Source organism: Spermophilus citellus (genome assembly GCF_964194105.1).
Source record: "Spermophilus citellus genome assembly, chromosome: 7".
Lineage (NCBI taxonomy): Eukaryota > Metazoa > Chordata > Mammalia > Rodentia > Sciuridae > Spermophilus > Spermophilus citellus.
In genome coordinates, this window is record NC_138188.1 from 67,874,479 (window position 1) to 67,900,010 (window position 25,532).

A 25,532-nucleotide genomic window follows, 5' to 3' on the forward strand; every position below is an offset into this window, starting at 1 on the left:
ACTTGATATTATATATCAAGCACACACACACAGACACACACACATACAGACACGCACGTGTATGTATATATAAATGTGTAAATATGTCTCAACATGCCCAACTCACTGCAGGGAGAGCTGACTACAAGGCCAGCTAGAATTTATCACTACACATACTTCCTCCTAGGTGAACAAAAAGTACAAACTCAGGCATGAGGTTTAATTAGTTGAATAAATATGTACACTCTGAAAGCTTATCGTATTCCTCCTAGATGAGACACTTTGCCAAATGTTCTACAGCTATGTTTCACTCAAATGTCAGGACAAACCTGTGGGTTTAAGGATAAGAAAACAAGGCTCAAGGGGATGCATAACTTGACCACACCAGGCAGGAAAGGGCAGACCTGGGATCTTAGTTTACCACTGATTTCAAAACTCATTCTCTTCCCTTAAAATATATTTTCAATCTTCAAAACCCACAATCTTTAAAAGACTATGCATACATACATCAAAGTACTAAATGCTCTAAACTGTGGATTTTTCACATCTTGGAACATTCTCATGATTTCTTTTTTTTTTTAAATATTTTTTTATTTTTTAGTTCTCGGCGGACACAACATCTTTGTTTGTATGTGGTGCTGAGGATCGAACCCGGGCCGCACGCATGCCAGGCGAGCGCGCTACCGCTTGAGCCACATCCCCAGCCCAAGCCCAGTCTTTTTAAAGGGCTCCTCTGACTAGGCCAGGCCCACCTGGAATAATGGGAAGTGCTTGTTTTGACTGTGGTGAGAGGGTAGGGGCATTCTCATGATTTCAAAGGATTTAAAATGTTCTCAAAACAAAACACCTAGCATCGCACCTGGGCCCATGGTACCTCTTTAACTAACAACATAGTTTTCTTCCTTCCAAACAAAATGTTGAAGATTTATTTTATATCTTTTAAATGTTAGATATATGTTACAGAGCTCTGTTTGTAAGATGGTGAAAGCAATAAATCATATGGTTTTAAAAACATATAAAAATGAAAATTCTTCCTAACCCCCTACTCTTCTGGCCCATCTCCAAAGACTCCACTTCCTGGTTTCTGTGCACACATTTAGGGGTTCTCAGTTCTTCCCTCCTATTCCCTTCAATCTGAGGAGTGTACCAGGGCCTTGCACATGTGTACTAGCCAGAGCTCTGCTACTGAGCTAAATCCCCAACCTGGGTTCTCTCTTCTTTATGTACTTTACCTATCTGCATAATCTTGGCAGTTTCTCAAAAACACTGCCCCTCTACAAAATATTCCAATTTGATTCGTGTGGAGTAGGGCCCAGCATCCATATTGGAAGAAAATCTGCAAGTAATTCTAATGTGTAGCCAGGGCTTAAAAATCATCAGAGTTCAGTCACATCCCACTCCTCTCTGAACACAGTTCCCTCATTCCCATTCCCAATGAAGTGGTCTCTCTAACCCCTGGGCCCTTCTCCCGTCACTTCCCCATCAAATGTTCCCATTCTTTTTAAGTCTCACTTCAAATGTCACTTCTCCCATTAAACCTTCTGAGCACTCTCCCTGCAACACACACCAAAAGTAACCCTCCTTCCTTAGAATCGCTCTGACCACACATCATGATATGGGCACCTTGACTTCCTCTGGAAGTAGAAGTCAAGCCATAATTATGTACCAAAGAGTTAAGATGTACCCAACCTGAAGTGAGCAGCACCATTTCTACATTCTAATACTTCCTCTATGACCTACTTTATTAGCAGTGACCAGTGAGATAAAGCAATGCTCAGGAAGACTGACGATTTGTTCTTTAAGTCAAAGGCAGATATTATGCATAAGCTCAGAGTAGAGGGGACATGTGAGTTGCTCCTGGCGTATGCAAGTCAAAGAACATGAGGGTCATTCTGGGCTAAGAGGGTTGGAACAAGCATTATTGCTCAAAATAACCTAACCTGGAAACAATGTGTGCCCCCTTCTGCTGTGGGAAAGGACAGAGTTTGCTTCGTGTTTTGCCAGCTAGGTGAAAGGTTCATGTGATGGTCTGCAATGAAATTATATTCCCATTAGGTTTGGCAGGAGAGAGAGAGAAGTCTTGGGCTTTTTCAACTTTTTTTTCCCGCCTTTCCATCATCTCCCAAGAAGAGCTCAACAGATCCGTCTTGGGAACATGAAAAGGTTGCTATCCCCCCAACCTTGGTAAGCCCATCTTCAGTAGGGAATATCCCAAACAAGTCAGCAATTACAAACACATCAGCTTTCCACTTGAGGGAGAACCTATTTACTCATCTCACAAGTTTCTTTTGCATTCAAAGAATATACAGTAAAACTGCACTGGGGCACAAGGACTATGAATGAATGACACATCTCATTCTTAAAATGTGGTTTGTGCATAAAGGCTGAAGAGGGCCTTCCTTGCAGTTTCTACTGTCAAGATCGGCTCCCTGAGATACCTCTGACCATCACTCACTCAGCAAGAGACAGCGGGAGTCAGCAAAGCCTTGGCTGCTTGGATTAGAACAACACTCAAGGGGTTGGGGATTTAGCTCAGTGGCAGAGAGCTCGCCTAGCACACACACACGACCCTGAGTTTGGTCCTCGACCCTGAAGGAAAAAAAAAAAAAAAAAGAAAGAATTACACTCAGAGGAATGAATGGGTAATAGGATGCTTCACCAAAATTCGAGGTGGAGAGTGACTGAGCCTAGAATTGTGATCTGATTAAATAACGTGAAGCTTCTGATGATCTGTTTCCAGATTAAGACTCTGGGTATGTAGCTCAGTGGTAGAGTGCTTGCCTAGCAGGCACGAGGCCCTGGGTTCAATCCCTGGCACCACATAAACAAAAAATTTCACGAGACATATCTATGTGAACAGCAGAGAGTGCCCAGGGCTCTGTGTTTATCTAAACTTCTTCCACCCATTCATAAGCCAAACTTCCCTCCAATCTCACCGGCCACCGAGGACCTAGCCTCCTTTCTTGGTGAGGTTCAGGTTCAAAAGCTCCCAGTGGTTTTCAAAAGTGTTCTGTAACTGCAACACAGGCTTTGTGTAAAGCCCCTTCTGTGTCGCCCCCGGCCCCAATATTCTAAGCCACAGGAGAGAAGCTGGGTTTAAAAAATTTTTTTAAAAATATTTTCCTTTAGTTGTAGATGGACACAATGACTTTATTTTATTTATTTTTATGTGGCACTGAGGATCAAGTCCAGTGCCTCACACATGCTATGCGAGCACTCTACCACTGAGCCACAGCCCTAACCTGAGAAGCTGGGTTTTTAATGTTACATAGAGGTCAGAGCCAATAAGACATTAGTTGAATATCTCTAAAAGAGTTAACTTATTTGTTAATGACAATGAAGCATATAAGAAACCTACATTTTATTTTTCCCAGTACTGGGGATTGAACTAAGAGGTACTTTACCTCTAAAATAAAATTAAAAAGACACCTAAAATAAAAGACACCTCTAGCCTTTTTTATTTTGAGAAAGGGCCTCTCAAAGTTGTTGAGGGTCTCACTAATGTGGAGGTTGGCCTCAAGCCTGCAATCCTCCTGACTCAGCCTCCTGAGTCCTTGGGGTTATAGGAGTGCTCCATCATACTCGACTCTGGAGGGGATCTCTGAGAATGCAGTCAGCCCACGTTCCAAGGCCTCTCAAGCAAGAGTGACAATCAAGGATTCTTCACTTATGACTTGGAGGAAGGGCAGGACAATGAGACAGGAAGTCACAGCTAGGTCACTGTCACTATGTGTCTTTCAGAGTACCTTATACCTACAGCTACCTATGGAGATGCACATCGCACTATACCTCATAAAAGCAATGTGATTTTTGATAGCACGCACTTGTCTAATTTTATGGATGCAAAAACAGAGGTATCAAAGTTCCATTACTTTTAACTCTTAGCAGCAAACTAAGCCCAGAACTTGAGCAGTTTATCTTCTACATTCCAATAGTAACACTCATCCTTATAGCTTTCAGTTCACTTAAATGGCAGGTGTTACCCAACCTTTGGTAGAATGTGGATAGTGCTAAGGCACCCACATAAAATGCAAACTTTACAAGTGTAGTAAAAATTTAATTAAAAGCAAAACACAATGTGAAAGAGTTATCCACACTCCAAAGGGCAAGGTAAATCCCTTGTAAAATTTAACAATACCCCACATACCTATGTTTTATTATCTTGCATTTTTCTAAAAAGTGACTAAGGGCTGGAGGTGTAGATCAGTGGTAGAGTGCATGCCTAGCACACATGAGGCCCTGGGTTCAATTCCCAGCATGGAAAGTTTTAACAAAAATGTTATTAAATCTTCCTCGTCCCTTGTATCTTATGATTCTAGTATTATGTGTTATTGAACAAATTAGAGATGATAAGGCACAGTGTAATAAGTAACTTGCGCTTAAGTTTATAAATATAAAATAAGCATATGGCTATAAAATAAGACTTTCCTACATCTTACAATGAGTACTTTTTTATATCCATGTAACTTAGATACTATAAGATGAACTTTTCACTCACTTGTTGTACAATTATTGTGTAAAAATGGCATAGTGTTGAAGAAGATACTAAGTAGTAGGCACAACTTTTGCCTTTTTTTTTTTTTTTATAGCTGAAGGCCTTTATGTACCTCAATAACTAGGTATGTCCCAAGACCCTTGAGCCAGCACAGGTTACATGAATGGAGAGGAGTTCCAACATGATGTGAGCACCCAGCCCTTGCCAATCAACTTTTTCAGACTATAATCTTCATGGAGGCCACAACCCACATGAAGCAAAGCCACGATGCCACTACCTCCTCCTGAGAGCCTCCAGGAAAGGATCAAGCAGGAGCAGAGAAGGTGGAATTTCAGGAGAACCAAGGGTTCCCATGCTCCTGAAGACTCTCAAGATCATCCACCCTTATGCCTGTTTTCTCTTCACCATTGGAAGCATAAGCCCTCCCAACGTTCTTCTCTCATATTTCATCCCCTTAATACTCTGTCACCATCCTTCCCTTCCACACCCTCTCATCACAACACTTTGGATTTCTGTGACCAATGCACTTTCTCTAAGTAGATTATGCTCATCTGAAGGGGCCCTATTCAAGCGTCGCAGTCTTTTTTTTTTTTTTTTTTTAAAGAGAGAGTGAGAGAGAGAGAGAGAGAGAGAGAGAGAGAGAGAGAATTTTAATATTTATTTTTTAGTATCTGCAGACACAACATCTTTGTTTGTATGTGGTGCTGAGGATCGAACCCAGGTCGCACGCATGCCAGGCAAGCGTGCTACCACTTGAGCCACATCCCCAGCCCAAGCGTCGCAGTCTTTAAGATGGCTTTTCCGACCTTTCAAGCTGGGCCCCATCTTGCCTGCAGAAGCTGTTATTATTCATCCTCTTACCTCACACCGCTTATCACACTGAACATTACTGTTAAAGCCTTCATTTCTCACTTACATTGTGAGGGCAGGAACTAAGTCTTACTCTGTTATGTCACCAGAATTGAAATGGCCACTGGCACAGAACAGTAATTCAATCAACAATCATGGAACAGAAGAAAAAGAGAGAGGGAAGCTAGCGAGAAGAAATGCCTTCCCAAGTTAGCCCTGAACATTCTTTCCAGGAAAAGCATTCTGATCATGTGATGTTGGCTACACCCCAACTAGAGCATAGATGATAAGACTCTCTGTAGCTGGCGTGAACCCTAACACCTTATCTCATTTCTGAGGAATAAAATGTGCTAAAAGTTCCAAACACACATTGGTAAATAAGTACATTTGTAAGTTGACCTTTTGCTTTGGGCTACAACATTAATCTTGCAGATTGTCTAGTGCTTTTGAACATCTGGAGCCCTTTTATATCAATTGTCTAAACTGGCCTGCATGATAGCCCTCTGATATCATTATCCCAACTTGAGATACACTCTCTTAGCATGGATGTTCTAAGCCTTATACTAGGTACTGGGGACCCAAAAGAAAGATTCCTGTTTTCTTTTCCCAGCAGTCACAATCTAAACACACAGGGAAGATTCCTAACCCCATTTGCACATACATTTGTGACTTACCTGCGGATTAGACAGTTATGAGTAACAGTACTTGAACACTGCACTGTGAGGTTTCCCGGTAGATAAACTTCTGGATGCTACATTATATAGATTAGGTACAAGCTAAGTTAAGGTGAAGCAATCCCTCTAAGTTGTAGTCCTTTAAATTTATTTATTTATTTATTTTTATTTTTAGTTATAGATGGACAGAATGTCTTTATTTTATTTGTTTATTTTTACGTGGTGCTGAGGGTCAAACCCAGTGCCTCATACATGCTAGGCAAGCGCTCTGCCACTGAGCTACAGCCCCAGCCCCTAAATTTCTTTTTTTTTTTTTCTTTTTTGATGCTACTGGGGATTAAAACCAGGGGTGCTTTACCACAGAGCTATACCCCAGCTCTTTTTATTTTCTATTTTGAGGCAGGATCTCTCCAAGTTGCCAAGGCTAGCCACCATATCTGACTAAAAAATAAAATAAAATAAAATCTTAAATATATCTTATCATCCAGGTCAGTGGCACACACCTGTGATCCCAGCTACTTGGGAGGCTAAGGCAGAAGGATCACAAGTTCAGAGTCACCCTCATCAACTCTGCAAGACCCTATCTTGAAATAAAAAATAAAAAGGGCTGTGGATGTAGCTCAGTGGTAAAGCACTCCTGGGTTCAATTCCCAGTAAACCCCAACCCCCAAATTTTATGTATCCTTCTGTGTTTTAGGATAGGTCTAGACTCAGATGAATACCTGTTTAACTTGAGACAGATGCTGATGGGTGGAGGAAGTCTTGGAAGTTCAGAGAGTGTTGCTAGTTGAACTATATTGAAGCCTAAGGGCAAGTTGTGTGTGATGAAAGGAGAATCCTTGTGGTACCAGGGAAAGCAAGTCAACTTCTCTCCTTTTCTCAGACTTGCAAGGAGCTGGAGCTATACAGTTCACCACTGAAGGGTCCCTGCACTTTCTTCCTTAGCAAAGAGCTACAGGGCTTTGTGCCATCGTGGACCTTGGCTCTCCTCTTTCCTCCGGCCAGTTGCCCAGGCCAGAGGCGCCATCATTTACGTGAAGGTTTCTGCTTTCCCAAAATGCCCTGAGAACCCATGGGAGATCCAGGAGACCTACTTGAGAGTTCAGAGTTGAGAGTGGTCCCTGGGAATTGTCCAGAGGTATCTGGAGCCAAATCTGCTGAGGAGGAAGCCACAGCTCCACTCAGTGTGACTCTGGGCTTTTGTCCACAGGGTCAGAACTGACTAATGACTCTGACCCAAGACTGCCAAAGAAAGGGTTCTCCTGATCTCAGAACTGGAGTAGGGGCAAGAGCCCTGAATGGCCAGAGAGGCGGAAGAAAGGGGAGATTGGATGACCTCAGGGCATGGGAGTGGATGATATGGTCATAGCTCTGTTGCTCAGCATTATCAGCTTCTTCAGATTTTGATTTGATACTAGGTCAAGAAAGCATAGGGACTTTGGAAGCAATCTGTCTGGGTTCAATTTCCATCCTGTGTATGTGACTAGTTAGCTATTCAGCCCTAGGCAGATGACTTAGTTTCTCAGGTCTTAACTTCCTCATCTATGAAGAAAATATAAAAATATGGGTGCTTTATATAAGAATTAAGTACGATTCTCCATGTATTCTGTAAATGTTTATTGAATGCCCTCTCTATGCCAGGGGATTTTCTGAGCAGTCGTGATTAAGCAATGAACAAAACAGACAAAAGTCCCTAAAATCCCCACCTTCATTAAGTTCATACCATTTCCAGTTACTACAATAAACAATTAATATTGCTGGTTATCTTTAGAAGTTGTAAACCAGAGGAAGGTGGACTGCTATTTTATGTAAGGTGGTTATAGGCTGTCTGAGAGGACGAAATCTGAACAGAGAACTAACGATGGAGAGACGGCAGATGCTAAAGCTCCTGCACAATGCCTGGCATGGCATAGGCACAGTGTTTCTTCATGACCATCATCACAATGTCACAATTATTGCTCACACTATTAGTTGCCCAGAAAAATGTCTTAAAAAGAACTGATAGAGACAATTCAAAGCATTAAGATCACTACTCCAGCAAGGAGTAATAATTATATCCTTAAAATTATGGCATTTGCCAATAAAAGGACAGAACCGGAAAATATCATGCTAAGTGAAATAAGTCAGTCTCCCAAACCCAAAGGCTGAATGCTCTCTGATTTGTGGATGTTAACCCACAGCAAGAGAGGGGAAGGAGGGGAAGAAAAGAAGTTCATTGGATTAGACAAAGGGGAATGAAGGGAAGGGAGGAGATAGGAATAGGAAAGAGAGTAGAATGAATCAGACATAACTTTCCTATGCTCATATATGAATACATGACTAGTGTAATTCTATATCATGTACAACTACAAGAATGGGATCCTAATAAGTTATACTGCATGTATAACTTGACATATTGTAATATGTCAAAATACACTTTACTGTCATGTATATCTAAAAAGAATTTAAATTTTTTTAAAGTATCTTTCTTGAATAAATAGAACTGGAGACCAAAAAAAAAAAGTATCAAATTTTGCAGGTAATTGAGAATTCAAATTTGTGTGTGTGTGTGTGTGTGTGTGTGTGTGTGTGTGTGTGTGAGAGAGAGAGAGAGAGAGAGAGAGAGAGAGAGATAACTGGGTGTTGAACTCAGGGTTGAACTCAGGGGCACTTTTCCATTGAGTTACATCCCCAGCCATTTTTATTTTTTATTTTGAGACAGGGTCTCACTAAATTACTGAGGCTGCTCTCAAACTTATGATCCTCCTGCCGTAGCCTCCCAGGTGGCTGGGATCATAGGTGGGTGCCACTGTGCCCAGCTGAAAAGACATATTTAAAGTATGCACCAGCCTAGCTATCCAAAGTTTCCAAAACTAAAATAAGTAGGTAATTCAAGGTGTTATTGAGCTAGTTCAAGAAATTTTAAGCTATATCAGAAGTAATTACTTTTCCAGATTAAGTATGACATTGGATAAATCTCTTACCACTCTAGACCTTCTATTTACCTTCTATTTTAGCGCTTGTAGAATAAAGCTACTATTATCTAGAATCTCTTCTTAATAAAAAAAAAAATTTGTGACCGGCAATAATTACTTACTCAATGGAGACAATGACAGCATTCAGTTCCTCAGCCATCGCTGTGCACAGCTCATCATAATACTTGATTTCTAAAAGAGACAAAGGGGTAATCACTATAAAATGGGTCATTTAATACTGTCATAAATTTTGCTAAGCATGGATTATTTTTAGACATGGAGTTCATTTAATAATAAAAACAAATAATAAAAAGTGAATGTGAACAAATGTCTTCTTATTGGAATTATATGTAAAAATGCAGAAATCAAATTTGGTTTCTGACAAAATGCAATTATAATAATAAATAACAGGAAATCCATATTAGATTAATCTTGAATATGTTTTTAACTAACTAAACATTTATTTCATAACAATAGGAAATAATAATAGGCAATAGGAAATACAGCAAATTAATTCTTACTTTGCAACTTTTCAAAATGTATACCTACCAAAAATTTTTTTTTAAAAATCACAGTGAATAAGCAGTTTCCTCCTTAGACTTATGAACTTTTGCTCTTTTAACATGCTCATTTGTTGTGATTCAGAAACATTATCAATTTGAACAATGTGTTCTTCTCCTTAAACCAACAAGTAAGGAATAAAATTTTAGAAAGTCCTAGCATTTCTTAGAAGGAAGACCCAAAAGTCTTAAGGGACAGAGGCAATTTTAATATGTAAGAATTTAATATTTAATCCCTTAATTGTTCTTCCAATAAATTAAGATCTATATTGTGCAAAAAGAGAGCCTAATATTTCTTATTTCTTTTTCTTTTTTTTCTTTTTTTGGTCCCAGGGATTGAACCCAGGATTTCTTGATCACTTAGCCATATCCCCAGTCCTTTTAAATTTTTTTTTTTTATTTTGAAATAGGGTCTCTCTGTTGCTTAGGGCCTCACTAAGTTGCTGAGGCTGGCTTTGAACTCACCACCCTCCTGACTTAGCCTCCTAAACCACTGGGATTACAAGTGTGTGCCACTGCGCCTGGCTTAATATTTCTTTATCTATGACCTTTTCAAGGCAGCCTTAGAACCAGAAGTTTATGAGTGACATATCCGCCTGTATAATCCCACTTCTTTTTTCAGCAGACATGATTAATGAAAATTATACAGAGAAGTTCTGATCAACTCTTGTAATCCATGCCATTCCTGGCACCTACACTTCCTATCCTTCAATATCTCATCTGGCAAGTGTCCGTGCTACAGACTCAGACTTTTCTAAGGCAGAGATTCTGTCTTATTCATTTTTGTATCCCTACCCCCAGCACACAGGCTGACCATTGGTCCACGTTTGCCCAAAACTTTGAGTTTTGCACTGAAAGTCCTACATGCCAGGAAACCCTTCAGTCTTGATTAAGTCTTGATTAAGCTCATATACTTGGTGAATAAAAGGATAAAGGATGGGCTGGCATGGTAGCACCAGTGACTAGGGAGCTAAGGTAGGAGGACCTCAAGTTCAAGGCCGGCCTAGGCAATTTTGTGAGACCTTGTCTCAAAATAAAAAATGAAAGGGCTAGGAATATAGTTCAGTGGTAGAGTGCCTCTGGGTTCAATGCTCAGTACCACAAAATAAAATAATAAATAAATGCTATTCACCACATCAATAGACTTAAAGACAAGAACCACATGATCATCTCGATGGATGCAGAAAAAGCATTTGACAAAGTACAGCATCCCTTTATGTTCAAAATACTAGAAAAACTAGGGATAACAGGAACTTACCTCAACATTGTAAAAGCTATATATGCTAAACCTCAGGCTAGCATCATCCTAAACGGAGAAAAACTGAAGGCATTCCCTCTAAAATCTGGAACAAGTCAGGGATGCCCTCTATCACCACTTCTATTCAATTTAGTTCTCGAAGTACTAGCCAGAGCAATTAGACAGACAAAAGAAATTAAAGGCATAAAAATAGGAAAAGAAGAAGTTAAACTATCGCTATTTGCAGATGACATGATAATATACTTAACAGACCCAAAAGGGTCTACAAAGAAGCTGCTAGAGTTAATAAATGAATTCAGCAAAGTGGCAGGTTATAAAATCAACACACATAAATCAAAGGCATTCCTGTATATCAGCAACAAAACCTCTGAAATGGAAATAAGGAAAACCACTCCATTCACAATATCCTCAAAGAAAATAAGATACTTGGGAATCAACCTAACAAAAGAGGTGAAAGATTTATACAATGAAAACTACAGAACCCTAAAGAGAGAGATAGAAGAAGATCTCAGAAGATGGAAAAATGTACCCTGTTCATGGATAGGCAGAACTAACATCATCAAAATGGCGATATTACCCAAAGTTCTCTACAGGTTTAATGCGATGCCAATCAAAATCCCAACGGCATTTCTTGTAGAAATAGACAAAGCAATCATGAAATTCATATGGAAAAACAAAAGACCCAGAATAGCAAAAGCAATTCTAAGCAGGAAGTGTGAATCTGGAGGTATAGCGATACCAGAGGTCAAACTGTACTACAAAGCAATAGTAACAAAAACAGCATGGTACTGGTACCAAAACAGGCAGGTGGACCAATGGTACAGAATAGAAGACACAGAGACTAATCCACAAAGTTACAACTATCTTATATTTGATAAAGGGGCTAAAAGCATGCAATGGAGGAAGGATAGCATCTTCAACAAATGGTGCTGGGAAAATTGGAAATCCATATGCAACAAAATGAAATTGAATCCCTTTCTCTCGCCATCCACAAAAATTAACTCAAAATGGATCAGGGAGCTAGATATCAAATCAGAGACACTGCGTCTGATAGAAGAAAAAGTTGGCTACGATCTACATATTGTGGGGTCGGGCTCCAAATTCCTTAATAGGACACCCATAGCCCAAGAGTTAACAACAAGAATAAACAAATGGGACTTACTTAAACTAAAAAGTTTTTTCTCAGCAAGAGAAACAATAAAAGAGGTAAATAGAGAGCCTACATCCTGGGAACAAATTTTTACCCCCCACACCTCCGATAGAGCCCTAATATCCAGAATGTACAAAGAACTCAAAAAATTAAACAATAAGATAACAAATAACCCAATTAACAAATGGGCCAAGGACCTGAACAGACACTTCTCAGAGGAGGACATACAATCAATCAACAAGTACATGAAAAAATGCTCACCATCTCTAGCAGTCAGAGAAATGAAAATCAAAACCACCCTAAGATACCATCTCACTCCAGTAAGATTGGCAGCCATTATGAAGTCAAACAACAACAAGTGCTGGCGGGGATGTGGGGAAAAGGGTACACTTGTACACTGCTGGTGGGGCTGCAAAATGGTGAGGCCAATTTGGAAAGCAGTATGGAGATTCCTGGGAAAGCTGGGAATGGATCCACCATTTGACCCAGCTATCGCCCTTCTCGGACTATTCCCTGAGGACCTTAAAAAAGCGCTCTATAGGGATACGGCTGCATCAATGATTATAGCGGCACAATTCACAATAGCTAGACTGTGGAACCAATCTAGATGCCCCTCAATAGATGAATGGATAAAAAAAATGTGGCATCTATACACAATGGAGTATTATGCAGCACTAAGAAATGACAAAATCATAGAATTTGCAGGGAAATGGATGGCATTAGAGCAGATTATGCTAAGCGAAGCTAGCCAAGCCCTAAAAAACAAATGCCAAATGTCTGCTTTGATATAAAGAGAACAACTAAGAACAGAACAGGAAGGAAGAGCATGAGGAAAAGACTACAGTAAACAAAGACGAATGGGGGGAGAGAAACGGAGAGAGAAGGGAAAGCACATGGAAATAGTAGGAGACCTTCAATGATACATAAAATTATAAGAGGTTATGAGGGGCAAGGGGGAGGGAAAAAAAGGGAGAGAATTGAACAACAGCAGGGGAGGTAGAGAGGGAAGATGGGAGGGGAGGGGAGGGGAGGGAAGGGGGGATAGTAGGGGATAGGAAAGGTAGCAGAATACAACAGTCACTAATATGGCATTATGTAAAAATGTGAATATGTAACAGATGTGATTCTGCAATCTGTATTTGGGGTGAAAATGGGAGTTCAAAACACAATTTGAGTCAAATGTATGAAAGATGATATATCATGAGCTATGTAATGCTTTAAATAATCAATAAAAAAAAGAATCAATGGCTTCACAAAAAATAAAAAAAATAAAATAATAAAAATAAAGAGTACACAACGCACACACTTGAAATCCCAACAGTTTGGAAAACTGAAGCAGTAGCATTGCAAGTTCAAAGCTAGCCTTGGCAACTTAGTGAAATGCTATCCCCCCCCCAAAAAAAAAAAAAAACCACTATCCCCAAAAAAAGGTCTAGTAATGTGGCTCAGTGGTTAGGCATCCCTGGTTCAATCCTGGTACCAAAACAAGAAAAAGAAAAGGAATAAATGATAAATTTAAAGCTAAATAAAATAGGATTTCTAGAGACATTTATAGTTTCTGACCTTGTCTTCATTTAAAAATATATACAATAGCAAAATAAAAAAACAGGACAAGTTACCATTGCTTTTCTTTCTTTCTTTCTTTCAGGTACTAGGGATCAAACCCAGGGTCTCATGCATGCTAGGCAAGTGCTCAGCCACTGTGCCACAAACCCAGTCCTGCTACTGCCTTTAAATAGAGGGGAGGCCAAAAGTTCTGTGCTAAAGACGAGGAAGTAGCTGCATAGTCTCCTCAGGCAGAGCAAAGGCCTTGACTTCCTCTGAGGCAGGCTTTTTCCTGGTTGCTTTGCTTTGCTGTCTGCCATTTAAACCCACTACATTACTACTCATGAAAGAGATCCAACTCTATAAAAAATGTTCTTGAACTTGGGGAAATTACTTCTCTTTAATGGTTGCATACCTTTTATATTTTAATCTTTGGTTTCCTAAGTAGATAAGATATTGTTAAGATAATAACATGTACATTAAGAAATATCTGCCCTATTTCATAGAAAGACAAAAGTGTTAAGTTGGCAAAAGAGCTATAGATAATTCCCTCATATTCTGGCACAGTGAAACTTCACCTTGTTTTGGTATAAAAAGCTATCATCGACACTTCATAAGAAGTTGATTGATGATTTAGATCATAAGAAAAAATGTTTTCAAAACAGCCTGTCTGCATTAAGAAGCAAACCTACAAGCAAAAAAAAAAAAAAAACAAAACAAAAACAAACAAAAAAAAAAACTTTTATATACAATAATCATGTAATTTATTGTTCAAACAAAGATCTCCCCCTTTCTTCCTTTCTTTCTATCTTTTTGGTAGGAGGAGGTACTAGGGATTGAAACCAGGGGCTTTACCACTGAGCTACAACCCAGTTCCTTTTATTTTTTATTTTGAGACACGGTCTCACTAAATTGCTAAGGGCTTAGCTAAATTGCCGAGGCTGGCCTTGAGCTTGCAATCCTCCTCCATCAGCTTCCTAATCACTTACAGACATGCACCACCATGCCAATAAACCAGAAAACTTTTAAGTGAAAAAGCAGGCACTACTAATAATTTTATTTTGCCCAGAGATAAATGGGACAGTCCAGGAGAAGAAGACAAATGGTTCCCTTCTTCTTACACCTGAAGAAAGACAAACTCAACCACATTACTCCCCAGGGCCAACCACAACTCCAAGCAATCTGCGGGTGACCCACACGTACTTGCACTGGCCAAGGCCCAGCCTCCTCCGTGGATATAAACAACACTGCGTCTCAGCAGCTCCTGTGGCTTTGGAGAGGCTTCAAACACTCTGACTTCCACCCCGTCAAAGTCAGTGTCGGTCACATTCACTTGGGCAGACGACCATGCACTTTTCTTTCCGAAAGAAACGATGATAAAATTCAGTGCAATCAAGTGATGGCTCAGTCCCAGGGAGTGTATAAGGTGACTCTGCAGGAAGAAAATAAAGAGAACAGTGTCAACTTTGTCAGCTCCTGAGAGAGCGAGCTTCACTCACAACTCAGCATTTCTTTTTAGTACTGAACATTGAACCCAGGAGCACTATACCTCTGATCTAAATTCCCAAGACTTTTGATTTATTTATTTTTAATAATATTTGTGGGCCTGGGGATTAAACCCAGGGATGCTCTACCACTAAACCACATTCTCTAGTCCTTTTACTTGTTTTTATTTTGAGACAGGAGTTTTGCTAAGTTGCAGAGACTGGCCTCAAACTTGTGATCCTCTTGCCTCAGCCTCCAGAATAGCTGGGATCACAGACTAACTCAGCATTTGAGTTCTTACAAGCAACAGGCACTGGATTGGAGGGTTCACTGGACACTTTTGATATAACAACAAATTATATTTACCTTTTAGTTTTAGGGCTGACAAAAAAAAAATTCATTCCTGAGACATTCTTTCATTTTCAAACCACTTCAAGAGGGAAATTGGATGGATATCATCAATCTCAATTTATTGAGAAGACTTAGAAATGACCTGAACTTGTTCATTTAGCTGGAAAATGGTTCTTCTAAGACTCAGAACTAGGATTTGTAAATTCTAGGATTCAGGTGTTTTTTTTTTTTTTTTAATTTTGCTTCCTAAATAAGCATGCCACAGTTCCAATAATATACTAGGAGTGGAAGAATAATATGTTAAATGCAAATAAAAGAGAAGAAAGTTTAATATTTACTTAAAGTATTTTTAAAAGAAGTGCTTCAAAGCTTATATACTTAGGTGTGTCTGGTTGTTTTCAGAGCAGGAGAAAGGAATGAGTGTGCCAGAGAAAAGGAACAAGGTTAGCTGAGGCCCTGGATTTAGAAGTATACCAGCTCAGACATAACCAGGAGCTTTTCAGAAAAGTGCAAAGAACATACAGACCCCTGAAACCATGGAGGCTGCACTAGTAGTCACAGGAAGTTACCTGGTTGCAGTGATTCAGAGAAACAAGAGGCCTAAGTAACCCACAAAGCAAAGACCCTGCAGGGTTTCTTTCCCTTTTTCCACTTCTTCAAGATCTCAGGAAGGGGCCCAGCTGGAGAGTGACCGTGCTCATTAGAGAAATTATTAATGCCACTGTAAGATCAAGGGAGCAGTGTTAGCAGAAATCAGGACTATGTGATGCCTGCAACACACCATAACACAGCTTTCCAGCCTGGGGTGGGGGGGCACACTAGTGTGCCTTGAGGAGAAACAGGTGGGTCCTGCACACAGGACAGCCACACTCCTGAGCCATTTACCCCAGTGTCCCATATAAATATTATCACTGTAGATATATAGATATCTTGTCATGAAAAGGACTGGAAAACATAGCATTATAAAACCATTAGCCAATATTCATGGAAAACAAGAACAAGGCAATTAATCTAAGAAAGAACAGCTATTTCAGGAATCCTGTTATTCATTTGCTGGCAAGTATAAACGGTAGCAGAGCAACTGAGTATTAATAAAATAATCCAATTTCTATATGTGCTTTGACATCAGTTGCTCAATTGACTGAAAAAGTTAGTGTTAATGTCCTTAAACAAACATATGAGTGTGTGTGTGTGGCAGGGGGCATGAGTATGTACACAGGCACAGAAGGTACAGAGGAGTCTAACAATCAACTTAAGGTCCTTAGCAAATTGGAAAAGGACAATTGTCATTCAAGTTTTGTGGTAAAATGTCAGTCTGTCCTGGGGAATGTTGAGGTTTGCCAGGGCATAGCTGAAGATCACTGTATTGGCCAAGATTTCTAGCGCAGACACAATAAACCCTTGTCAGCACTGTTATCAGCTAAAAGAGATCAGGCACCATCCATTCCAATTTTTTTTTTTTTTTTTGTACTGGAAATTGAACCCAGAGGCACTTTACAACAGAGCGACATCCCCAGTCCTTTTTATATTTAATTTTGAGACAGATTCTTGCTTAATGGCCTCTCCTAAGTTGCTGAGATGATAGGTGTGTATCACCACACTTGGCTTTCATTGCAATCTTCACAGGACACGTAGCTTGATAGGCATAAAATGATGAAATATGAACAAAGAAATAGCAGTCTTGGCTCTGATACTTTCTGGTGTGAATTTTCTTTCTTCTTTCTTTCTTTCTTTCTTCTTTTTTTTTAATTTAAATGAAAACTTCATTAAATATTTTAGACAAAGTTTTGTTTGTTCAACTGTAGGCAAGCTCTAAAATAAGTCAGTTGTCTTTACAGGACAGGTAAGAAAAGATCATTCATTTCACAAGAAGACCCACGTGGGTTTCCTTCCTGAGGCATGTGCTCCGAGTGTGCACAGACTTGACTGAGTTTGCCTACACCTTTCCAGAAACACCTCTGCTTGTTAGCTTATGTTCACTTGCACTAGCAGAACTTCTGAATCACCACCTGTGTTGTTTACAACAGTGACAGGGCAGTGTGGGGACAGACTGCGAATTAGAAGAGGGACAAGTTGTTTATGTAGGGGGAAAAAAAAACCACAGGAGCAAGAAAGGGTACCTAGTGGAAAAGTACCCAGGAAGGTGCTCAGAGAAAAACTATGCTTATGTTTGGAATTATGTTGATAAATTAGAAAATAGAAAGTTATCCTCCAGCCCCTGTCATGATTCTTTCAGACTGTGAAAGGGGAGAGAACTAACAGTAACCTGTTGTTAATCCCTTTATTGTTACTATTAAATAGCTCCTAAGTGCCTACAATGCTTGCAGGGATGTTAGTTGAATTTGGCTAGATTCCATGAGATAAATACTCATTCTATTCCTTCTTTAAAGGAGAGAAGTTTAGAGGAGAAGGAACCTGTGCAGAAGTTCAATTCCTAAAATCTTGAAGGCTCTGTGGGTCATACAGAATTGCCCCAGAAGTTTAGGTTTAGGTCAGTGTGGGCCTGGGAAGCTGCTCTGAGCCCTGTCCAGTTGGGATCACATGAGCATATTCGTTCACATGATGTTATAGGGCATGACAAAATTGTAAATATCATCAAGCTTTTTTCTCTAGGACCTAGTGTTTCCTTTAGTTTTTCTCACAGTTCTCCTCCCACTCCTCCTGCCCAGCAAATACAACCAGTAGCCAACCATTTCTACAGTTTGTACTTCAGTGATAGGGTATGAGTACAAATAGCCCAGAAATAGGCAGGAGCATCACAAGTTCAAGGCCAGTCTCAGCAACTTAACAAGACCCTGTCTCAAAATTTAAAAAAAATAAAATAAAATAAAAAGGAAAGGGAATGTGGCTCAGTGGGAGAGTGCCCTTGGATTCAAATCCCCAGCACAAACATACAACAACAACAAAAACAAAAACAAACAAACAAACAAAAAAAACTAAGAGGGAAGGTCTCATCCTAAAAGTGATAGAATTTCTTTGATTAAAATTTCTTGAACTCTTACAGCTAATTTCTGTGAAACACTTGTGAAACATTATATAGAGTACCTTTCTTCTTTTGGATTTGAAAATCTTACCTCCTCCAGAGAATTTAAACATACATTCGTGTGTGCAAACACATACACACACGCATGCACACTCTCATTTAGGTTACCTGATAATAAGAAACCTCCAACAATATCAATGATTCCCCAGGCTAGGTGGTGGGGAGGGGAAAAGAGTGTGGGATGAAATGAGAAAAGTATGGACAGATATCTAAGAGCCAATGATTTAAAAAAAAAAAAAAAACAGAATTCAGAGACTTTCAGCTAGGTCTGTGCAATCTGAAGCAGTTGGCCTGTGCCTCATACTCAGAAAGAAATGTGCAAAGAGGCAAGATGGTAGAGAGAGGTGGGTGCAAGGTATTTCAGGAAGATTGTGCCTCAAGTGGCCTTAGGCAGTTCCTGAAGCTCTACTTGGTAAAGGAGAAACAAGATGATTTCATGTACCAAAAAAGGCATAAAAGTAGCAAGAGCTTGCATGATGTCTTGCAGATGGGCCTGAGACAACCTCTTTCTTCCCAGGGTCTAAAATGTGTTCTGAAGGCTTTGACAGGAAAAGAAGTGAGCATTAATGGGCTTGAAGGGCTCTTACAAATACAAAAAGGACTATGCCAGGGCAACCTGCTGGGAAAACTCACCAAGATCAGGTAAAACAATGGTATAGGCGGAGGATGAGTGATACCCAGATGGCCTCTTCAACTCAAGATGCCTGGGCATCATATAAGATCCTCCAAAACCTAAAAGCAAACTGTGACAGGGAGGAATTCCTAAACTCAGTGGACTAAGTGTCTGCCTTAAGAATGAAGAAGGAAGTATTAAAATACAGATCAAGTTACATTTCTTGTATGCTTAAGTTTATAAAATGAGATTCAAATTCACTCAAGTAAGATTCTAGAACTAAAAAAGTTTTCCAAAATCTCTCTAGAAGTAGCTGGAAAACTCTAGCTACTGAAGAAGCAGGTGTAATTCTAATTACACCTAATTCAACAGAAGCTGGTGTAGAATTAGGACTCATGGGTTACAGGTTACCAAGACTTGGCTAACTAAAGTAGTCCAGCGAGGTGCTAGAGGTCTTATAACTTGCCATTACTGGTTCTAGGGGATGAGGGTGTTCACTGCTCTTCAGTGGAACAGCACCCAGTGAAACCTGGTGGGGAACTGGCTCCCTGCCCAGGTCTGATGGCCAAAGACAAAAGGACAAGCAAGCATCAAAGGAAACCAAGCAGAAACTGCATTGTGCTTATTAATATATAAGTTAGTTGCTATATACATGAATTGATTTGATCTCTATTGATGACTTCAACATATAAGTTAAGGATATATTCAATGGGCAGAGAACTTTGAGGGGGAAAAAGCATTAATCTTCTGGAATGTAAGATTAAAACACAGGAGAATCAACACTTTCAAATGAATAGTTAGCTAAACAACAGGTGTGTTTAAAAAAAAAAAAAAAAAAACCTAGGTGAAGGGTTGTACAAGCCCAGAGAAGGAAGGAATTTCTTCCATCTGGGGAGGAAAGTGAGTAAGGTGTCCAGCCTGAATTGGGCCTTAGTGGAATTTGAAGTATGTACAATAAAGAAAAGGGTTGGAACCAGGTACAAAGGTGTTGGGCATGTCTTAATTCAAACATCTATGGGTAGGTAAGGCAAATAAGGGACATGAAGGAAGGACAAACACAGTAACAGAAGGCTCAATCTGAAAGAGGCACACACAGAAATGGACCACAGCACAGACTACAGAACCACCATAAAAACCCTAGCTCCTCCACTCACCAATGCTGGAACCCTAAGTAAATTACTAAACCTTTCCGTGCCTCAATTTCCCATCTGTAAAATGGGAATAATGCTATCAAGTACTTCAAAAGATTGTGGTACAGATTGTAAGCTAAAGTACCTATGGTAGTGCCTGTCAGTACCTGTCAAACACTGAGCCCTGTATGAGTTGGTTATCATTAACACCACAACCCTACCTAGAAGACCACTGCATGAAGTGAGCCTAGGGACAGACATTCCAAAGTTTCTATGGTGACTGAGAGTATCATTTCCCCCAACATTTGTTATTAGTGCCATATTACCTCGTTCTGAAATTGTTAGAGGTTAAAAAGATGTAGATAATTTTTTTTTTCTTTTTGGTAGTAGGGGTTGAACCCAGGGTGCTTAACCACTGAGCCACATTTTCAGCCCTTTTTATTTTTGTTTCTGAGATAGTTAACTTAGTGAGACCTTAGGGCCTGCTAAGTTGCTAAGGCTGACTTTGAACTAGTGATCCTCCTGCCTTAGCCTCCTGAATTGCTGGGATTACAGGTGTGTGCCACTGCACCCAGCAAATTATCTTTTAAAAACTTATTTATATGCTTGTATCTGAGGGAGGGGAAAGCAGGTAAGGAACCAGTAGTATGATACTCTAGCCACATAAATAACTTAGCATGTGGTTAAATTTCAAAAGGGACCAACTACATTAAATACAGCATAAACTCTAACTCATGACTGTTGTATTTCTCATATTCAATGATTTGGATTCTTTATCATTTGTTCTCCAGCATGGTCATTTCATTCTGTCAAACATCTTTTTAAAAATTCTCTCCAGATTCTGCTATAAATTGTGCCAAGTTATAGAAAAAAATCTATAATCTTGTGGAACATTTATTTTTCTGCATTAAAATCTGTGAACATGGATACACACACACACACACACACATACACACACACATATACACATGTGCACATATACATCATTATTATTAGTAGGAGTAATAATAGTACTGAGGATTGAATACAGGGGTATTTCCTTTTTATTTTTATTCTGAAAGTTGCTGAGGCTGGCATCAAATTTACAATCCTCTTGCCTTAGCCTCCCAAACCACTGGGATTACAGACATGTACTACTACACTTGGCTCTGGTTATATTTTTTAAATACTATATAAGTTTGAGTATACTTTTAAATGCATACTTAATATATTTTTAAAGGCAGGCATGAATTTATTAAGACAGGATAGGGAGAGGGAGAAAAGGAACATACTCAAGGGAGAATAGGTCCCCCTCAGAAAAGAGAGGGACAATGCACTCTCCTGACCTGTTTTATTGGGAGTATCACGGAAGTTTCCAAAGAGCTCTGCCCAGTTTCACCTCTTGACTTTTGACTAGCATCAGACTTTGAAGTCCCCACTGATCATGGTCTTACCTTTTTTTTTTTTTTTTTTTTTTTTTGTGGTGCTGAACATTGAACCCAGGGACTTACTTCTGGAAGGGGACATTTTACTATTACAATGACATGCTAAAGATCCAAAGCAACTCTGGGTCACTGTCGCCCACATTAGAAGGTTCTAATTGGAGCCTGTTCTTACAGATTTGCTTTGCTTCTAAGGTTCCTGTCTCCCTGAGTCCTGGAATCTGTCTGGGTAAAGGTCACAAAAGTCCCACCTCTACCACTTCAGGTTAACTTGTTTTTTGTTTTTGTCTTTGTTTTTGTTTTTAATCAGCAGGGAGGAACCTGTTGGCCCTGCATTTCTCCCTCAGATAACAGGCTGTTTGCTGGGCAGTGTAGCATATCTTATTGACTTAAGCCAGTTAAAGCCAGAGTAGCCTCAAACAAATTGCATGTGGGGTTCAGTCTATAATATTATCCATTTAAACTCCTTTTTCTACTGCTCAGTTCTGTTTGTTACCTATCATTTACCCTATCAACGACTTGGGTCCCTAAATTCTTTTAGGGTATTTGTGTAAAGATTCAGTGTTGTTGCTTCCTGCTGAGAGAGGGTGGTATTCAGGGTAAGGGGACCCGAAGTCCTTGCTGTCTCAGTTAAGGGTAGTTAGCATCAGGGAGATCCAGAGGTCCATGGTGGCAGTTGGCAGGCAACTAAACAAGGTGTAGACAGGGCAGGGATCGTGCATTAATTTGATTAGAGTCCCCACATACTTGAGCCTTGAGTGAGGTCCTTCAACATTCTACTGGTATGAAGATAAAAATGAGAAGGTGAGAGGAAGAGAAAGTGGTATTTTTACCCTGGTGGGTACTGGCATTCAGAGACTTATAATCACTGATTTTTGCATTCCACTGGAGTGTTGCTCTAGTCGGGAACTTTCAATTCCCAGTGGGCAAGATTTGCCCACAAAAACAACTAAAAAAGAAATTCCAGCCTCTTGCCCCTAAGGGCCTTGGGGTGCCTAGGGTTAATCAAGAAACCTTCCAGTTTCACTAAAGTGTTGCCTTCAGAAACTAACAGTTGCCTTAAGATTTTCCTCCAGTCACCAAGAGCCTGAGATGTGAAAAGTTTAGAAAATGCAGAATAAAGAAAGTAACCAGAAAAAAGTCACCAAAGCAACCAGAGTTCATTGAGTGAAGAACACAAAACCCTGAACGGCAAGGCAGTCTGCTGAGCCAGAGCGACCACGGAGGCCCTCCTCGATCATCTGTTCTTTGCCATCACACTGCAAGGATTTCAGATGAATTGCTTAGGGCAGCAAGCATGAGTTTATTGAAGGGATAGAAAAATGGAAACGCTCTTGAGCGAGAAAGGGAAAGAGTGAACCCTCTCAGAGAAAAGAGGGACCTAAATGCTGTTTTATTTTTTGTTGTTATTGACACTCAACTTACAACTTGCACTTGAAACCACCATAGAGATCACCTGAGATTTACTAATGCAGAAAGAACTTTTGTTCTTTCTACACAGAGCCCTAGTCCTTACAGGAAGAAACCACTGGTTTGGATGTGGCTGGTCCCCCAAGGTTCACGTTAGAAGCTTGAAGCTTGATCAGAGTGGCAATGTGAGAAATGGCGGGGGGGTTAAGTGGCAGAGTCTTAGAGGGAGGTCCTTAGGGGGTGTGCCCTTGGAAGGAATTAAGGTAGTTCTTATGGGAACCTGAGTTAGTTCTTGGGAGAGAATGAGTTGTTAGAAAAGCCTGAACCTGAACCCTGAACCACTCTCTGGCTTCCGGTCTGGCTACATGATTTCTTCCTTTCACATGTACTCTGGCTATTGTGATACCAATCACCTTGAGGCCTTCAGCACAGGTAAGCTATCACTAGCAACATGCTCTTGAACCGCTAGAACAACAAGGCAAACAAACTTCTTACTATTATAAAATAGCCTGCCTTGGGTAATTTGTTACAGTAATAGAAAACAGACATGTACAATATATAACTGTAATTTGGCAAATATTAATTAGATACCTACTGCTACATTTACAAGAATACAAATAAGGGTAAAAATGGACCAAGAACTTCAGTAGGTAAGAATGTGTTTTGTCTAATTTTTTCTCCTTTTCCCCAGATTCCATCTTTCCTTTAAACTTTCACATTTCTTTGAACTTCATCTGAGACTTTAAATTTTAAGGGAAATCCCATGATTTTAAAGTATAAGACTGAATGGGATAGTGTACACCTGTGACTAAGGAGGCTAAGGCAGGAGGATTACAAGTTTGAGGACAGCTTCAGCAACTTAGTGAGACCCTGCCTTAAAATAGAAAAACAAAAAAGGCTGGGGATGTGGTAAAGCACCCTAGGTTCATCCCCAGTACCAAAAAAAAAAAAAAAAAAAAAAAAAAAAGATTAATAGTTTAAAAGTTGCAGAACAAATAAAACATGTCTGCAGGCCAATATGGACGAAAAGGGTCTTTAGTTACAAATTCTAATAGGGGATGATCGAAATTCTAATATAGAGGATGATCGATCTGACTAAATAACAGCTGACAAGAGAGTGGCAGATTAAATGCCACTTGCCACTGATGAAACAAAAGTGATCTTTGAATACTTCCCTTTCCTTTTTATTTTAAAACGAGTTTATGTTTGGGGATGAATTGCACAGTCAAGGTGACTAGTGACAGAAGAGATTGGAGGCAAAGGCAGCAGCTATGAGAATCTGATGGAGTCTTAATACTCCCATACTTAGGCATGTACTAAATTTTGTGTTCTTTCTCCAGCTGAGAGAATTTGGCAACTGTCCACTGGAGAGCAATTGAAGGTCTGCCCTGAGGAAACACAGGGTAGGGAACATATGCAAGAATGATCACAGAGACACAGTTCACAGGCCTTGGCAACCGCTCACGGGCAAAGGAACTGGGATCAGGCAGGCTGGCTGGTGACACACACACAGAAAGGACTCAAAGATACTGAAGGGTCTTTCCTGGGGAATGAGAAAGAGAACACAGGCAGAAGAATAGCAGAATCATTCTACTGAAAGCTAATGGGGCATTGAGGCAGATAGGTTCCAAATGGCAGTTAGCACATACAGGGTCAGAGATTCCAAGAGGTCAGAAGAGAAAAAGTGCTCAGCGTTAATTATTAACAACTCAAAAACGTTCAGCAGAAGTCACAAAGAGACCTAACATGGAGTCAAGATACAGACTGTGGAGGAAAATATTCTTAGGCTGGAAATAAGACTCTAGAGGAAGAAATCTAGAGAGGTTGAATGGGCGAAAGGAGAATAAAGAGAATACAGCAGCCAAATTTGAAAGAATTTTGAGAAAAACCTGTTCATCCATTCAGGGAAGCTAAGGATTGAAAAAGAGCCATTCACCCAAGGAGGAAGTCCCTACTAGTAGTCAAAGGAAGTCTTAGGCATACCATAGACATAATCTACTTATTTCAATATTCTCATTATCATCACCTGCACTATGTGCAAGATACCCCAGATCCCATTCTAATTTAATGAGAATTCCTACATTTTATGTTTAGGCCATACAGTAAATGTATAATAGTTGGGAATAGGAATTACAGCACTATATCCATCTTTCTCTATCACATGGGCAACATCAATTTCCAAAGTATACATTTTGACAAAAACAGATCACTGATCAAGAGCACAGATCAGGAGGCCAGGCTAGCTGGATTTGAAACTCATTTCCACTGCTTACCAGCTGAGTGTCTTAATTAATATTCCGGTGCCTTCATTTCATTATCTGTAAAATGGGAATATATAGTACCTAGCTCAAAGAGTTGTTCTGAAGATCATATAAGTTAATAGATAAAAGCACTTAGTACCTAGCACATGCTAAGCACTATATGTTTATTATTATGATCATCAACTAGTATTTAATACTATAAAATAAGCGTTGCTCCAGGTTGTTTTTTTTTTTTTTTTTTTTGTTGTTGTTGTTGTTGTTGTTTTTGGTAATAGGGATTGAACCCATAGGTGCTGTACTGCTGAGCTACATTCCCAGCCCTTTTTACTTTTTGAGACAGGATCTCACTAAACT

The 25,532-nt window shown here is 39.8% G+C and overlaps 1 protein-coding gene across 1 annotated transcript in view; it reads right to left on the reverse strand.

Moving 5' to 3' along the window:
- NCEH1 (neutral cholesterol ester hydrolase 1) overlaps positions 1–25,532 on the reverse strand; it is a 71,022-nt gene that overhangs the window by 9,058 nt on the left and 36,432 nt on the right. Inside the window, exons 2-3 of the mRNA XM_081302330.1 lie at positions 14,668–14,896; positions 9,074–9,143 (exon numbers count right to left, since the gene is read on the reverse strand). Coding sequence (XP_081158456.1) covers positions 9,074–9,143; positions 14,668–14,896 — 299 coding nt within the window. The remainder of the gene's footprint in view (positions 1–9,073; positions 9,144–14,667; positions 14,897–25,532) is intronic.